This window comes from Myotis yumanensis, unplaced genomic scaffold (assembly GCF_028538775.1).
Source record: "Myotis yumanensis isolate MYYU_CA2020_CCGP unplaced genomic scaffold, mMyoYum1.0.hap1 SCAF_4, whole genome shotgun sequence".
Taxonomy (NCBI): Eukaryota; Metazoa; Chordata; class Mammalia; order Chiroptera; family Vespertilionidae; genus Myotis; species Myotis yumanensis.
The window spans coordinates 9,970,310-9,986,798 of NW_027223755.1; the positions used below are offsets into that span (position 1 = coordinate 9,970,310).

The following is a 16,489-nucleotide window of genomic DNA, read 5'->3' on the forward strand; positions in this document are numbered from 1 at the left end:
ATAAATAAATATACTCAGGACAGCTTACTGGGCGCCTGTGTGGCTGATTCCGATGCTTACAAGCTGCATTAAATGAGCAACATCTTCTGTGCGAGTCAGAGACAGAAGGTATTTGTTACCTTCTCATACATATTAATTCCTCACCAGGAAAAAGTTGGGATATCTATAAATAGAACACTGTGGTTAAAATGGAAAGGATCAGTTAATTAATGCCAATTCAGTTATCCAGGCACCTTGCTGACTATTCTCCTTTCTCTGACCTTTCTTTTACGACTTTGCAGGTAAAATCTTTGAAATGACCTCCTTTTGTTTTATAAACGCTAAGCTATTATGCATTAAGATATGTGAATGTATGTGCAAAAGCAAATTCCTACTCCTGTACATGGCTGATTATCTGGGTGGGAGAAAAGAACCTAAACCTTTTTAAGCTTAAGAGTTTCAACTATAAAAGTACCACATGCTTATTTCAGAAAGTTTAAAGCAGAGAAAAATAACAAAGTCACTGCAACCCAGCGACAACTGCTGTGTAGGTAACTTCTGTCTTCTTCAAGTGTGTATATACTGCAAAGTTAGGTAGTAGACTATGCCCTGCTTTTCACTAGTTATATGATTAGCATTTTCCGTGTTGACATCTAACAGTATCAATACTACAGAAGCATACATGGGGGCAGAGTCAGAAGAGTGGGAAGAGGGCTTCTCAACCACAGCTACACGGAAGAATCCTTGGGAAGCTTTAACAAACCATGCTGGGCTCCACCTCAGTCCATCATGCTGGAATTTCCCAGCGGGAGGCAGGGGCTCAGCCCTTTCACTGCGTCGCCAGGCTGAGCAGCAGAGAAGGGCGACCTTCCTTCCATCCTACTCCCGGAAGTGCCTGCTCTCACATCTTTCCAGAAGCTTTAATTTGCGTTTCTTTAACTACACAGAAGGTTAGATATCTTTTCATAACTTTGTCATTTATATTTTTGCAAACTGTACCCAGTCAGAGCCATTCCAAATATTTCTATTGAAATACTGGTCTTTTTCTTACTCATTCCTAACAGGCCCCTCTTTTCATCCTATAGAATAAAAGGCTAATATGCAAATTGACCGAACGGCAGAACGACTAGTTGCTATGATGTGCACTGACCACCAGGGGGCAGACGCTCAACGCAGGAGCTGCCCCCTGGTGGTCAGTGCGCTCTCACAGGGGGAGCACCATTCAGCCAGAAGCCAGGCTCATGGCTGGCGAGTACAGCAGCAGTGGTGGGTGCCATTCCTGCCTCTGCAGCAGCTCTAAGGATGTCTGACTGATGGCTCCTAGACTGCAGGGCAGGCTGAGGGACACCCCCCCCCCCCCCCCCACCGAGTGCATGAATTTTATTCATGCACTGGGCCTCTAGTATTAAATAAATGTACCTTGTGTTATATATTTTTACTTTAGTTCATATAAACTTATGACCCCCCCCCCCCAAATATTATAACCTATGTATAATCAATTTTAATCTCTTGCTTCAGGGCCTGTGGGCACCATGTCTTGCTTAAAAGGGTTTTACCAACCTATGATTTTTGTTGGCAATTTCGGCCTATTATTTACTGTCTCACTTTAATTTAAATCTGTTGTATCTGAAATGTATTTTGGTGTGAAGAGGCAGGAGCCCATCTTTGCTTTGTTGCTCCCCCAGCTGTGTTGGCAGCACACTTTCTCTCATGCACGTGGACCTGAGCCACCACCAGTAAGTTTGATTTCCATGTGTTGCTGAAGTTACTTCTGCATCTTTATTCTGTTCCCATGCATGCTAACCACACTGTGCAACCATTCAAAGTATCTCTAAAGAACTAATGTGCAAACTATAATAAACGCAGACAACCTTGTTGTTGAATAAAACTCAAAATATAAGAAAGTTAGTTCCCCCAAATTAGTTTATGAATTCAGTGTCATCCAAAAAATATCTAATAAATACCAACAAGAGTTATATAATTTCACATGCTGATTCTAAGTTCACTGGAGGAAAAAAGCATGCAATAGCAAAGAAAATTCCACAAAACAATGGGGAACTAACTAGACCAGACATTAAAAATTAGAGCTTTTAAAAAACAGCATGGTAATAAAACAAATGATGAATGGAATATAATGAAAGTCCAGAATCAAAACCCTAATAGAAGGATATGGTGCGATAAAGGTAGCAAGCAGTTCAAATCAACAGGGAAATGGACCATTTCAAAAAAAGGGGTATGGGAAAAACTGGCTAAACACATGGTAATTAATAAATCAGATTCTTGCTTAAACCAAAGTACAAAAGCACTAAGAAATACATGGGATCATTTTTAAGAACTTGGGAAAGGCTTTTCTAAGCATAAAATCAAAGGCAGAGACCACTACAGACAAAGACTGATATATATATGTAGACTTTTAATACTGTTTAAGTAAGAATGGTCTGTTCTCTTCTCCCCTGCAACTTTCTATAACGTACAGTCTTTGGAAAAAAGGAATGGTCAAATTCTAGTACCTTCAAAAGTAGTTTTCCTTTAATTTCATACATTCACACTGACCTTTGAAGTAGCAATTGGCGGAAGTTGCCACTCTGTGAGCTAATTGTCAGGTGATGGGACAGGTAATTACACAGGCGAGCTCCCATGTAGGAGAAATTTGGAATGGACGTGGCCTTTCAAAAAGAAAAAAGTTTTGTATGACATAGATACATTGTCATTAATGCAAACAGCAACATTCTAGAGAGGAAAAACATTTCTACTCCCCAAACAACCATATGGTAAAGAAAAATGTACAAGTGTTTTATAATTGCCAGGCCTAAGGCAATTATGTTAACTCTCCCTCCCAACCTTACACCAAGAACCAGAGCCAGTACAAAGGAACATGTTTAAGGCAAGTCCCCCCATCATTTACCAGAAAGCAAGCAGACAGTATGTCTTTACACTAACCCATTTTTTCACAAAATATGTACATGTACCCGGTTGCATACTGCCAGTTATGCATAGGAGTATCTGCCAAACTATTGCTCTGCGCTGCTTCTCAGCAACAGGAGGGAACCAACTCTGGCATCCAGGAGTCCAGAGTGAGGCTCCCAAGCCTTGTGCCGTGACTTTGGATATCACTAAACCTCCCTGAGTTTCAGTTTCCTGATTCCTAAAGAGGTGACTAATGGTACCTGGTGTGTGAGATTAACACTTAAAGAACACCCCAAAACACTTGGGGTAAAGAGGAAGTTAAAATGGATAAGCCATTAAAAAAAAAAAAAAGGACAGTGAGAAAACACTACATGTCGAAGACTGTATGATATAGCCCAAGCTGTACTCAAGAAGTTTAACTTTCACTGTAGTCCTTAAATAGTAAAGAACATAGTTCATACCAAATGTTAGGTAAGAAAAATACACATTAAGAAGTTCAGGGACTTAGCCAAGGTCACAAAGGTAGTCAACCAGAGTTTAGATCTAACAAATGTCCTGATGCCCTTCTGACTCTATGCTGGCTCTCCTAACTAGCTGTGGTAACCTCAGACAAGTCATTTAACTTCTCTGTTAAGATCTGTATAAAATGGGCATAAGAATAATATCATGCAACCACTGAGGAGTAAATGAATTAACTATATGTCAAGTGTTCGGCATTGCGTGGCATGCTGTAAGTACTTTATAATTATCAGATCTTTTTATTTCTAATTATTTTCTTGCTTGCCTAAGACCCTAAACATTTCTCATCAAGAAGACTGACTTCTCACATTTCAAATTCAAAAAGTCTACTCTTCCCATTATTGGCATGGCCTGTTTTCTTAGTTTACTTTTAAAATGGTCACACACAACTTAATGACAAGAAGTTCCACAGGCTGGTTAAGGCTTCCTGCTTCCCCACTACACTCTCGTTTACTCCCACAACCACTTGGATTCTTGCAGGTAAAATGTTTTATCTCTACCTGCATGAGCTGTAATCCCTCAGTTTAGACATCACTTCTTACTATTTCCTACCATAGAATATGAGCATTTAGACTTCACCCTGCTTAATCCCACTCTATTCCACTATTTTCCAACTCTTCCACCTTCCAATAACACCATGATTTTATTTCTTAGTTTTGTGTTTACACTTATAGCTGAACCATGTGATTATACTTCTTCCTTTCTTATACAACTTTGTTTTCCCTAGACACTAAATTTTTTTTCTAGTACTTTGTTTTTAATGTATCTCTCAGATTTATTCTTAAACTCACTAGTTTGTAAATTTCTTAATATCTTCCAATGTAGCACCTGTGCTCATCTTACCAGGGAAATCTTTCTTGGAGCCTCAGCCCCACTCCAGGGAAGCCTGGCCTTCCGGCTGCTATGCACATGGCTACTGTCTCGGGATCTCCCTTCACCATCGTGTGGGTGACACACAATCTGTAGAATTCCCCGCTTCCTCGTCCCCATGTCTTCGTCCTCTGTTTAGTTCCTTTGCTTTCTGGAGTACCTTCTTCAATAATTTCTCAAGAAAGGTTACAATAAAACTTCAAACTGCTACTCAGTGCAAAAATATCTAATTTTTTAAGATTTTCTAGCAATCTTTTTGCCTCATTCCTTATCCTCATCTTTTGGAAATTCTGCATTATAAATCAGAGAGATTCTCAACTATCCTCACCTATTTGGAATTCAACTTATTTAGATCTGCCAAGTCAGTTAACACTGTCACACCTGCTTTCTAGTCCCAAACTGGGACTTCCATTCTCTTTCCCCACCTTGGTCCTCATGGCTTCTGGCCTTTCAAAATCCTCACACTGTCATTTAGTGGTATTTGGGGAAGAATCAAAGTTGGGTCTAAATATTTAATGTCATTTTTCTTTTTCTACAACAGGCCTTTTGTTAGTTGCTATGAGTAAACTCCCTCAATGGAATTTAAGAACTGTTGGCAAATCTGTGTACCACTGACCACAGAATGTTAAATTGCAGACAGATCACAAGAATTCTCATGTTTTCTCTTCTAAAGCTTGTGGCCAATTACAAGAATTTTTAAAAAAGATATTAGCTTCTAAGAACATGTAATAAATAACTTCAAAATGCAATGGGCATTTAATTTTAAAGAGTGCCTTTAACATTTATGTAAAACGTTTTTTGTACTTGTTCAATAGAAACTTATCTGGTCACTGGGTAAAGCTAGCAATAAAACTATTGGTCCGCAATGTGTTAAGAGATAAGCCTGGAAACTGTAGTTTGTCAGGCTACAGCCCTTCTGCCCGCCCTAAAGAACTATGACAGGGCAGCCTCCCGAGGAGTTAGAACAGAAGAAAAACCAGAAAAAGTTTAAGCAAGAGTGTAATTCTTCCATTTCTTATCTCACATTCTTTTTTTAATCCATTTAAAGGCTGAAAGTAGGTATCAGGACAAATAGAGCGGTTCCACCTTCCTACAATCTCAGGCGTTTCTGGAAACTTGAGAGTTGGCTAGGTCGATTTTCAATGGGTGTGTGTGGCAAGCACGCTGGTGTGCCACAAGAATTTTTAAATCATGCAATACCTGACTATTTAGTCAGGGGCACTGACCTCTTTTCCCTTAGGTTGTCAAACAAAAAATGACAACAGTCAACATAACAATAGCTGTCTAGTGTGAATGAGTCAAAATTATACCTTTATTTTCTTGTCAGATCAGCAAAAAATATATTTTTGGTCACAGAATTTTATTAGTTTACGTGTGCCATGAGATGAAAAAGGTCGAAAATTGCTGGGCTAAGTAATATTAGGGTCCAGTAACAACCCAGAACAAATTGGAAATATAGTCAAATGAGATAGTAGCTGGCAAAAAAACCAACCTGTGTGCTATCATAATCACCCTTCCTATATATTCCACGTTTGAGTTGCTCATTTAGTGGTGACTTAAAGAACACTGAGTGTTCTATTTATGTTCACCTCCTACTCCGTTTTTGGTCAGTCTTACATGACCTTATTTGCCTTAAAAAATACAGTATTGTCTACGTTCCCTCCTTAAAATAGCATTAATGTGTCTGTGATAATATGCTAGCATCAAAACTAAACTTTGTATGAAAAAATAATCTAGATACTAGATTTCCAAGGAATTAAGATGTAAATCCGTGAAAATTTGAAATAAAGACAAGCAGAAATGTTAAAACAAGACAGGGTGTTCTGTGGTTTCACTTTTTTTTTTTTTTAAGGACTCGTTTATGAGACAAGTTCTCCCATGATCTTTTTTTCTCCCCTACTCCAATAATGCTCTATTATTCAACATCTAGGAGAAAATACTGCAATCCTTTTAACGTGCTGTTAATTTCAGATCCCAGGAAACAGAAAGGAGTGGGAAAAGGCATGCTACTTATGGAACCTTCCTCATAAATGCCTGCAGCCCCTTCCAATGCCAGTCTAGTGCCGCGGCTACACTGGTGCCTTTGCAATCTGGCTCCAGCCCTGGGTCCCCAACGACAGAAATTTTATACAACAGAGACCTAAACGCTCCCATGAACCATACAGTTAACAAGTGTGGAGGCAGGTGAACATGAACCTGGCCTCCCTCAAGGAGCAGCCACCATCCTTGGGCTTCGAGGAAGCTACCCGAGGACCATCCCATGCTACATACTACTAGCCGACCGACCTGTTGATAGACGAGTTCCACCAGTTCTTGCAAAGCATCGTCTGTTGTAACCCAGCCATTCAGGGTCTCTGCAAACTGGTCAATTTCAGTTTCAAAACTGCCAGGCTGCTCTGTAAGATGATTCAAGAAATCCTGAACATATTCAGATAGAGTGGGATAATCCTCACAGCCATCCTCATAGGATTCCTGTAGATGCAAAGTTAAAAAGAAAAGTTTTAAGTGTGCAACTGGCCGAAATGAACATGAGGCAGCTTTAGGTCAAGATGGTTCCAGCACAAATAATTTTTTAAAGGATCTTTCATATGATAGATAAAAGTTATTTTATTAATAAAACTAGAGGCCTGATGCACGAAAATTCGTTCAAGAGTAGGCCTTCCTTCCCTCCGACACCCGGGCTTCCCTCCTCCAGCAGTAGGCAGGCACCCGGGACCCAGGCTTGCTTCCCCCGGGCCGCCCACAGGCACCCAGAACCCGGCTGGCTTCCCTCCCTCCCCAGAAGACGTCCAGTCTAATTAGCATATTACCCTTTTATTATTATAGAAGGAGCTTAAGTCCACTTAATTTTGCCCAATGGCCAAAATGTTCTAACAGAAGGGCTCCATCTAGCCAGGCAGGGAATTGTCTTCTCATCCCTGACAGATTTACAAGATGGCTGACAAAGCTTAAACCAATATTTCACTATAATACCAATATCAAAATTAAGATTTTAATCTATTTATGGATATAATAAGATCTAAGATTTGCAACGGGAGGGGAGGAGGGGCCAGGGATATAGAACCAATGGCTGGCCACATGTAGCCCTAGCTGGTCTGGCTCAGTGGACAGAGCATCAGCCTGTGGACTGAAGGGTTCCGGGTTTGATTCAGTCAAGGGCACATGCCTAGGTTGTGGGCTCAATTCCAAGTAGGGGGTGTGCAAGAGGCAGCCAATCAATGATTCTCATCCTTGATGTTTCTATCTCTTTCTCCCTCTCCTTTCCTCTCTGAAATAAAAAATATATATTTAAGAAAAAAAAAAAAAAAAAGAATGGCCACATGTAGCTAACTGACGAGGCCATGAGGATTCATTATTCCATTCTCATATCCTAATAGATATTTGACAATTTTTGAAAAAAAGCTAGTAAGGCTTGTCATCTATCTGTTAATTCTCAAGGACAGGGAAATATATACAGTAAGTGACTATATAATTTCATCATAGTGTACAGTGGTAGGAGACTTTCTGACTGCCATATCCAGACTTCCAGAAAATTAAACCAAAGGAAAAAAAAGAAAAACAATGGTCAGGAATAGGAGGATACAGAACTCAATGGTAAGAATAGACAGAGAGCAGGAAATTCTAGCAGTGGGATTAGGAGGACTGGAGATAGAAGGGCTTAGAGTTCTGGAAGGGTTAAGAAAGCACAGCAAAAACCTATCAAAATGGCTTTTAGAAAAAGCATGCTTTCTTTTTTTAAAATTTTTGTTTATTGATTTAAGGGAGAAATATATATAGAAACACTGTTGTTCCAACTATTTATGCATTCATTGTATGTGCCCTAACCGGGGATGGAAACTGCAACCTTGGAGTATCAGGATGATCCTCTAACCAACTGAGCTACCAGCCCAGGGCAGCATGCTTTCTTGAAAGCAGATCCAGCTCAAGGACACCAAGCAATAGATTTTCATGTCTAAGAAGAAGACTCAAGGAGTTACAGGAGACCAAGCCAGGAGGCCACTAGAATAGAGGCTCCATGAACGTAGGAATTTTTGCTCATGGTGCTCACTGCTATACCCCAGTACTTGACTCAGGAGAGGTGTTAAGCTGTTGCTGACTGAGTGAGCGAATACAGCTAACTCTGGATTATGGTGACTGTAAGAAGAAGTTTCCCTCACAAGATGCTGCCCTGGCCAGGTGGCTCAGTTGGTTGGAGCATCATCCTGTACACCAGTGGTTCTCAACCTTCTGGCCTTTTAAATACAGTTCCTCATGTTGTGACCCAACCATAAAATTATTTTCGTTGCTACTTCATAACTGTAATGTTGCTACTGTTATAAATCGTAATGTAAATATCTGATATGCAGGATGGTCTTAGGCGACCCCTGTGAAAGGGTCGTTCAACCGCCAAAGGGTCGCGACCCACAGATTGAGAACCACTGCTGTACACCGAAAGGTTGGAGGTTGGATCCCCAGTCGAATCGCATACAGGAGGCAACTAATCAATGTTTCTCCTTCTCTCTCTTTTTTCTCTCTTCTTCTCTCTCTTAAAAAAAAAAGAAAGTCAATAAAAACATCCTCAGGTGAGGATTAAGAAAAAACGATCTTATCCTAAGAGTCAGGAGACGAAGTGGCTTGTGGAAAACTCTCAGCCTTGGCAGATGGTTAATGGATAAAGGCTGGAGAATGTACCAGAGCAGGGTGGCAAACTTGAATGCTTACAGAATCCAGGTATATTCCAAGCAAATGAAGTAAGCCAGTGCGCAAATTCGAGCTCACACACACTGTCTAAAGTGGCTGCTTCTATTCAGCCAACTTTCACCAAAATAACAGTCTAGTATGGCCAAATCTTATGATTTCATGACACCACAAAATTCAGATTTGCAATATCTAATTTAAGTATTGGTAACTTATTAAAAATGCTTAAAAAAAAGGCAACAACAGGGCCTAAGAAGACATACACGAGCCATTCTAGCTTGCAATCCATTCTAGGGAATTAAGCAGAGAAGAAGCTGATTGAGAGGATATCAAAGGATGCCTAAAAGATGCCAGTGGCTCAAAGTAAGTAGACAAACACAGCCATTACTCTGCTTTATAGCTAGCCCAGGAGTCACTTGTAAAACTAGTTGGTACAGAACCATGAAAAAACTACATCCCTCCTCATCATAAAACAACTCAGTCAACAGGGAGAAAAGCAGATGGAGAACTCTGTGGCTGTTAGAAGGTAAGTACGCTTAAGAGTTTATTCAACTACTCACAGGTCTCCAACGGTTTCTTTCATCTCTGGGCCAAATATAATCTTCTGGCAAGAATCCAAACTAGTCTCCCTTCTACTTTACATGATTGATGGCTCCTTTCAGCCCAAATCAACTGCTCTTCCCATTATGCCTACACTTCCCAGTCCCAAAGCCTTTTCCTAATGTAGTCTAAGATGCATGGAGATTCTAAAGCAGCGGTTCTCAACCTGTGGGTCGCGACCCCTTTGAGGGTTGAACGACCCTTTCACAGGGGTCGCCCAAGACCATCGGAAAACACATATATAATTACATGTTGTTTTTGTGATTCATCACTATGCTTTAATTATGCTCAATTTGTAACAATGAAAATACATCCTGCATATCAGATATTTACATTATGATTCATAACAGTAGCAAAATTAGTTATGAAGTAGCAACGAAAATAATTTTATGGTTGGGGGTCACCACAACATGAGGAACTGTATTAAAGGGTCACGGCATTAGGAAGGTTGAGAACCACTGTTCTAAAAGATGGAATATAGTTTTCCCATACCTTCTATCAAATATGGAAGGAAAGCAAAATAAAGGTAACAAAAAGGAGTGCCACCATTAGTTATTGGGTAAATACAAACTAAAACTACTAGATACTACACACCCACGAGAATGGCTAAACTTAGACAAGAGAAAATATTAAGTGGTGGTCAAGCTAACACAGCAACTGGAAATCACACACTACTCCAAGCGTAGACTGAACAGTCTCAGGAAAACTAGTGGGCAGTGTCTACCAAAGCTGGCTACTTATGTCCCAGCAATTCCATTCCTTGGTATGTACCAAACAGAGGCAAGGGTGTACATCCATCTAGACATGGCCAGAAATAGCAGCCCTATTCATAATAGCCACAAAGTGGAAGCCACTCCAGTGTTCAACAAACCAATGGGACTGTGGTAACAGTCACACAATGGGATAAGTCACCTATGAGAATAAGTCACCTCCAATTACATGCTACACCATGGATGAATTTTGATTGAATGAAAGTGAGAAACAAATGTAATATATTCAGGATGACTCCATTCACATAAACTTTGAGAAGAGGCAAAACTATTGTTGATTTCAGTGCTGGTTGCCCAAGTGTTCACTTTGTGAAACTTTGAGCTAACCTTTATGTGCACTATTCTGTGTGTTTTATGGCAATAAAGCTAAGAATACAGGAACAATAGGACTTATGCTAAACTTACTATTTCATCAATCCAGAATGGTCCTGCCCCACTTACCTACAATTAATTGCTATGCATTTATTTAGCGCAACAAATTCCTTTCTACCCACCCCAATTGTGCTGTTTCATCCTGGTATTTAAGAAAAACATGACCAATTTTTTAAATTCTTACGTTATTGACAAAGATGAATCTGAAAGCTTACAAGTTCTTTATACCTATGTAAACACTGTATCAAAATCCCCTACATTTCCACATAATAATTACAATCGTCTACTTCAACTTAACAGAGCCCAGATGTGTACTTCTCAACATTCAAAAACCTACACCTGCCTCAAAACCACTTTGATTTACCCTAAATCTATCAGTGGGCCTATCTTACTAAACTCAAATTAAAAAATTAACTTTGCCAGGCCCCTATTCTGTATGTTATTCATAAATGCCAGGCCCCTATTCTGTATGTTATTCATAAAGTCGGGCCCACAATTTCAGCTTTGTAGATGGAAGGGGGGGAGAGGGGGCTTGCTTACATCAAGTCTTCCAGCCTCCAGATACTCTGCAGATGCTGAGAACAAAACAGACGAGAATGTCTGCTCTCAAGCTCACACTCTGATACCCTGAAACTAACTACAACACATGCTCCCGAGTCGGTTGTGTCCCCCCGAGTTCCCTGCATGCATTCATGTCTTTGTGTGCAGCACAGAAAACGCCGGCGTGCTGCTGAGGGAGGTCAGAAGCACGTTCGCCGGCGGCATTCAGGCACCCGAGCTGAGGAAAGGCGGTGCTCACCGTGTAGTTGGAATAACCCGAGGGGTAGAACTCGGGGGCGTTCGCAGACAGCTTGGACATCAGCACCGGGGCGACGACCACCTGGGGCTTGGCCATCGCGGGCTCCGAGTTCTGCAGGGGGACGCTGTCCTGGGGTCTCGTTTGTTCTGAGGATGGAAAAAAAAGGGGGGGGTGTGAGATGCCTTCACGCCTTTGTGTAATAAACGATGTGCCGAAAAGCCACCCGAGAAGGGCTGGTTCTTGGGAGCCACACAAGGACCATCACGCGAGGCCAGGCCGTGGCAGGAGCGGCGCCGAGGGCCCGCAGGAAGGAACAAAGACCGGCCCGAGCTCCTCCGGGGACGCACGCGCCTCCGCGGCGCAGGCCCGGGGTCCCCTCCCGCTGCCGGAGGCGGTTGGGGAGGGTGGCGGCTCCCCCAAGATGTCCCCTCCGAGGGTGGGGAAGGGGCGGCGGGCCTCCTCCTCCCGGGACGGCGCCCGCGGGCCCGCGCCGGCCCCTCCCCCGCGGGCGCACAAAGGGCCCCCGCGGCCCCTTCCGGACCCGCCGCGGGCCGTGCCCACCCGACCCCGCGGGCCCCGGGGCGGCTTCGGGGGACGGGGCGGGACAGGGCGCGGGCCGGGGACCGGGGCGGGAGGCGCGGCTCCGTACCTGCGGGCGGCCGCGCGGGCCCGGCGGGGAGCTCGCTCTGGGCCCCTGGCGGCGGGGCCGTCCGCGGCTGGCGCAGCGGCGGCGGCGGCTGGAAGCCCGGCGCCGGGGGCTGTGGCGGGGGCCGCGTCCGCTCCGCCGGCCCCGCTCCGTTCGGGGAACCGCCGCCCTCGGGCCCGCCCCCTCCGCGGCCCAGGCCCCGGCTGCGGCCCCGACCAGCACCTGGGGCCCGATCGAAACCGTCCGACATGCTCCCGCTCCGCTCCGGCCGCGGCGGCGCTGCGCTGCGCTGCGCTGCGCTCGGGGACGCGGGGGAGGCGCCCGGCCTCACTCGGGGCTCATGGACCGGCAGGCGCGGCCCGGCCTCGGGCCTCAGAGCGACGGCAGCTGCTGCCCCGGCGCCGAGCCCGCCCTCCGCGCCCGCAGCTGCCGCTCCGCTCGCCCTCCGGCCCGCCGCCCGCCTCCGCGCGGCGCTCCCGGCGGGTCACAGCGGCCCCCCGCGGCCCGGAGGCCCCGGCGCGCCCGCGCCCCGCTCGCGAGGGGGCAGCCGCGGCCCCGCCGGCCCCGGGCGTCTCGCCGGGGCGTCCGTGCCGCCGCCGCGGGGGGCCGGCTCGGGGACGGGCGCTTACCCGGCGGCCGGGCCCAGGCCGTGCGGCTCGGAGGGAAGCGGGAGGCCGACGGTTGAGGCCGCGAAAATAAAAACGCGGGGGGAGGGGGCGAGGGGCCGGCACCGGCGCTCGCGGACGCGCACCTTCGTGGGCGCGCAGGTGACCCGGGCCCGCACCCGCACCCGCACCCGCCGCTCCGGGTCGGAACCCCCTGGAGGAAGCGCCGCCACCTGCTCCGTTAGCGCCGGGCGGGAGCAGAGTCTGTCTACGCCCCCGCCTTTCGTTCACTGCAGCCCTGAGACCATGCTCAGTCGCTTCGCTTTCCTTCCCGCCCGGATATTTTAAGGAAATACCCTACTTTTCAGTGAAACGCCCCTCTTTTTCATGTGCCAGGGCTGTGCAATGAGTATACAGTGCGAGTCACAAAGGCAGGTCACTTAGGAAATTACACGTTTTCTAGAAGCCACATGAAAGGAGTAAGAAGAAACGGGTGGAATGAATTTTAATGTATTTAACCCGCTATCTCCAAAATGGTATTTCAACATGAAATCAATGTAAAATATGAATGAGATGTTTTCTTTTTTTCATGCTAATCGATATCCAATGTGTATTTTACACTTTCTGCGTATCTCAGTTGTGATTTAGGCATGCTACGTGATCGATAGCTGCATGTGGCTAGTGGCTACCGGGTTGCACAGAAAATTTCTATAGACATCATGTGTAAATTACTGTTTTTGTCAGGCCTGACAGTGCCAAAGTCAAGTAAGGATGAATATTTGTAATGAAAAGGAGGGAAAAAATCTATTTATTTACTGTTAGATTGCAGCATCTCACCAAATTGAGTGTAGCCCTGTATTCTAAGCAGGGCTTAATGTTTCTCAATCTTGTCATCTTGAGAATCATTTTAATTAGGAACAAAAACTCATATTAACCTTTTTCTCTTCTTGCTAATACAGAAAACATTCACATCTTCACCTCAATGATTGAGAAAAATGGCCCTAATGAGGGCAATCATGAGTAAATGATTTATGCTGTTGATGGTTAGCAAAATTAATGAAGTCAGGGAAGAAAGCTAGCAGCAAGTGTGGTTCCTTGGTGTGAGAAAGAATGTAGGATTCAAGGTAAGCCCGAGTATTAATGCTTGTGTGATCTTGGGTAAGTTAGGGATTTAACGTCTCTGAGCCTCAGTTTCCTCAGCTATAAAATAAGCATGTTGCAGCATCAAGCATATATTAAAGGCAAGACAAGATTACAATATAAAAATTAGATGAGTTAATGCTCATAACATTAAAATCCATCCTTTAATGTAGCTGTCAGTCACTTCTTTTTTTTTAATCTTCATTGTTGAGATTATTATAGATGTCTTTCTTTTTCCCCCCATTGTCCCCCTCCACCCGGTTCCCACCTTGCCCCAGGCCTTCGCCACCCTATTGTCTGTGTCCATAGGTAATGCATATATGTATATATGAATATAAGGTCTTTGTTTAATCTCTTCCCCACCCCCCTTCCCTGAGAATCGTCAGTCCTTTCCATTTCCATTCCTCTGATTCTATTTTATTCAGCAGTTTATTCTGTTCATTAGATTTCTTATTTATTTTGATTTTTAGATTCAATTGCTGATAGGTATGTGTTTGTTGCCATTTTGTTGTTCATATTTTTTTATCTTTTTCTTCTTCCTCTTCTTAAAGAATACCCTTCAACATTCCATATAATACTGGTTTGGTGGTGATGAACTCCTTTAGCTTTTTCTTGTCCGTGAAGCTCTTTATCTGACCTTCAGTTCTAAATGATAGCTTTGCTGGGTAGAGTAATCTTGGTTGTAGGTCCTTGCTATTCATCACTTTGACTATTTCTTGCCACTCCCTTCTGGCCTGCATAGTTTCTGTTGAGCCATCAGTTGACAGTCGTATGGGCATTCCCTTGTAGGTAACTAACTGCTTTTCTCTTGCTGCTTTTAAGATTCTTTCTTTGTCTTTAGCCCTTGGCATTTTAATTATGATGTGTCTTGGTGTGGTCCTCTTTGGTGTCCTCTTGTTTGGGACTCTCTGTGCTTCCTGGACTTGTAAGTCTATTTCTTTCACCACGTGGGGGAAGTTTTCTGTCATTATTTTTTAAGTAGGTTTTCAATATCTTGCTCTCTCTCTCCTTCTGGTACCCCCATAGTGTAATTATTGGTACATTTGCAGTTGTCCCAGAGGCTCCTTACACTATCTTCATATTTTTGGATTCTTATTTCTTTTTGCTCTTCTGGTTGGGTGTGTTTTTGTTTTGTTTTGTTTTGTTTTTTGCTTCCTCATATTTCAAATCATTGATTTGATTCTTAGAATCCTCTACTCTACTGTTGAATTCCTGTATATTATTCTTTATTTTAGTCAATGTATGCTTAATTTCTGACTGGTCCTTTTCCATTTTTTTTGGAGGTTTCTAGAAGATTCTTTAGTAGCCTTATAACCGTGGTTTTGAACTCTATATCCAGTAGTTTGCTTTCTTCCATTTCTTTCATTTGTGACATGTTTCTTTGTCTCTGCATTTTGGCTGCTTCCCTCTGTCTGTTTCTATGTATTGGGTAGAGCTGCTATGTCTCCTTGAGTTGGTAGAGTGGCCTTGTGTAGTAGGTATTCTATAGGGCCCAGTGGCTCAACCTCCCCAGTCACCTGAGCTGGGAGCTCTAGGTGCATCCCTTTAGGGACTGTGAACACAGTCTTGTTGTAGTTGAGCCTTGATTGTTGTTGGTGTCACTGGGAGGAATTGCCCTCCAGGCCAATTGGCTGTGAGGACCAGCTGCAACTACAGTGGTAGAGCTGCTATGCAGGAGACACCCCTATGGAGCAGGACTTGCTTCAGTGGGCTTTGGTGCTCATTGAGTCAGCCCCTTGAGTATGTCACTTATGGATGTGTAGAGTTGTAATCTGGTATGGTCTGACACTGACCACTAGGGTCTCCAGGAAGGTGCAAAGTCAGCCACTGCCTGGGGCCACCCAACAGGAGCTCCAGAAAGATTTGCAGATTCCTCCTCTTTGTATCAGGTTTGGAAGTGCCCAGATGAGGCCCAGCTTTGAAGCAAGGCCAGCTGGTGCTGGTGCCGGGTCTTGGGCCTTTTATTGATAGGTTTGGGGCTCCCTTACCCAGCTACAGCTTGTTTGAGAGATTTACCCTCAGCAAGGAAAGGCCATTCATATGCAAAAGCCACTGCACACAGCTTGGGTGGGATTGGAAACTGGATGAGGCGGGGTCTTGGGGAATCACCAGGGTGCAGCAAACAAATGGCTGTCAGTCAGCTGTGCGACCGGGGAGGTCCCAGCATAGAAACAATGATCCCTGTGAGCTACCTCTGTCTAGGAGAAAGCTGACCCCAAGTTCCTGCCTTGATGCCAGACAATCCAGTTCCTCCTCATATGGGTCTGTGTCCCCCAACGCCTTGCCCTGGTGCTGGAGCTCAGAGGAAGCAGGACCTTGTAAGTTTAGTTCATGGTGCCGGCCTTTTAAGAGGAACAGCCGGTTCTCCAGCAGCCTCTGTGTCACTGAGCCCCAATCCACACTGGTTTTTACAGCCCGTAGTTCTTACTGCCCACAGGGACTTCTTTTCCCAGCTCTGGGACCCTGGGCTGGGCTTCTGTTGTGGTGCTGGGACCCCTTGCTCCTCCGCAGAGATGATTTCCCTCCCAATTAAAAAAGCAGCCCATGTGGGTGCCAGACCATCCTGTTCCACGCCCTGCACCTCCTACCAGTCTCAGTGTGCTTT

At 44.5% G+C, this 16,489-nt stretch overlaps 1 protein-coding gene across 2 annotated transcripts in view; it reads right to left on the reverse strand.

Moving 5' to 3' along the window:
- PAIP1 (poly(A) binding protein interacting protein 1) overlaps window positions 1-12,548 on the reverse strand; it is a 31,897-nt gene extending 19,349 nt beyond the window's left edge. The window contains exons 1-4 of one of the 2 annotated variants that reach the window (XM_070411873.1): window positions 12,143-12,548; window positions 11,494-11,639; window positions 6,562-6,747; window positions 2,533-2,645 (exon numbers count right to left, since the gene is read on the reverse strand). In XM_070411873.1, the coding sequence (XP_070267974.1) occupies window positions 2,533-2,645; window positions 6,562-6,747; window positions 11,494-11,639; window positions 12,143-12,389 (692 nt within the window). In that variant the 5' untranslated portion in view covers window positions 12,390-12,548. The remainder of the gene's footprint in view (window positions 1-2,532; window positions 2,646-6,561; window positions 6,748-11,493; window positions 11,640-12,142) is intronic. The other variant, XM_070411874.1, reaches the window with a different exon arrangement.
- Between the last annotated feature and the right edge of the window lie 3,941 nt (window positions 12,549-16,489).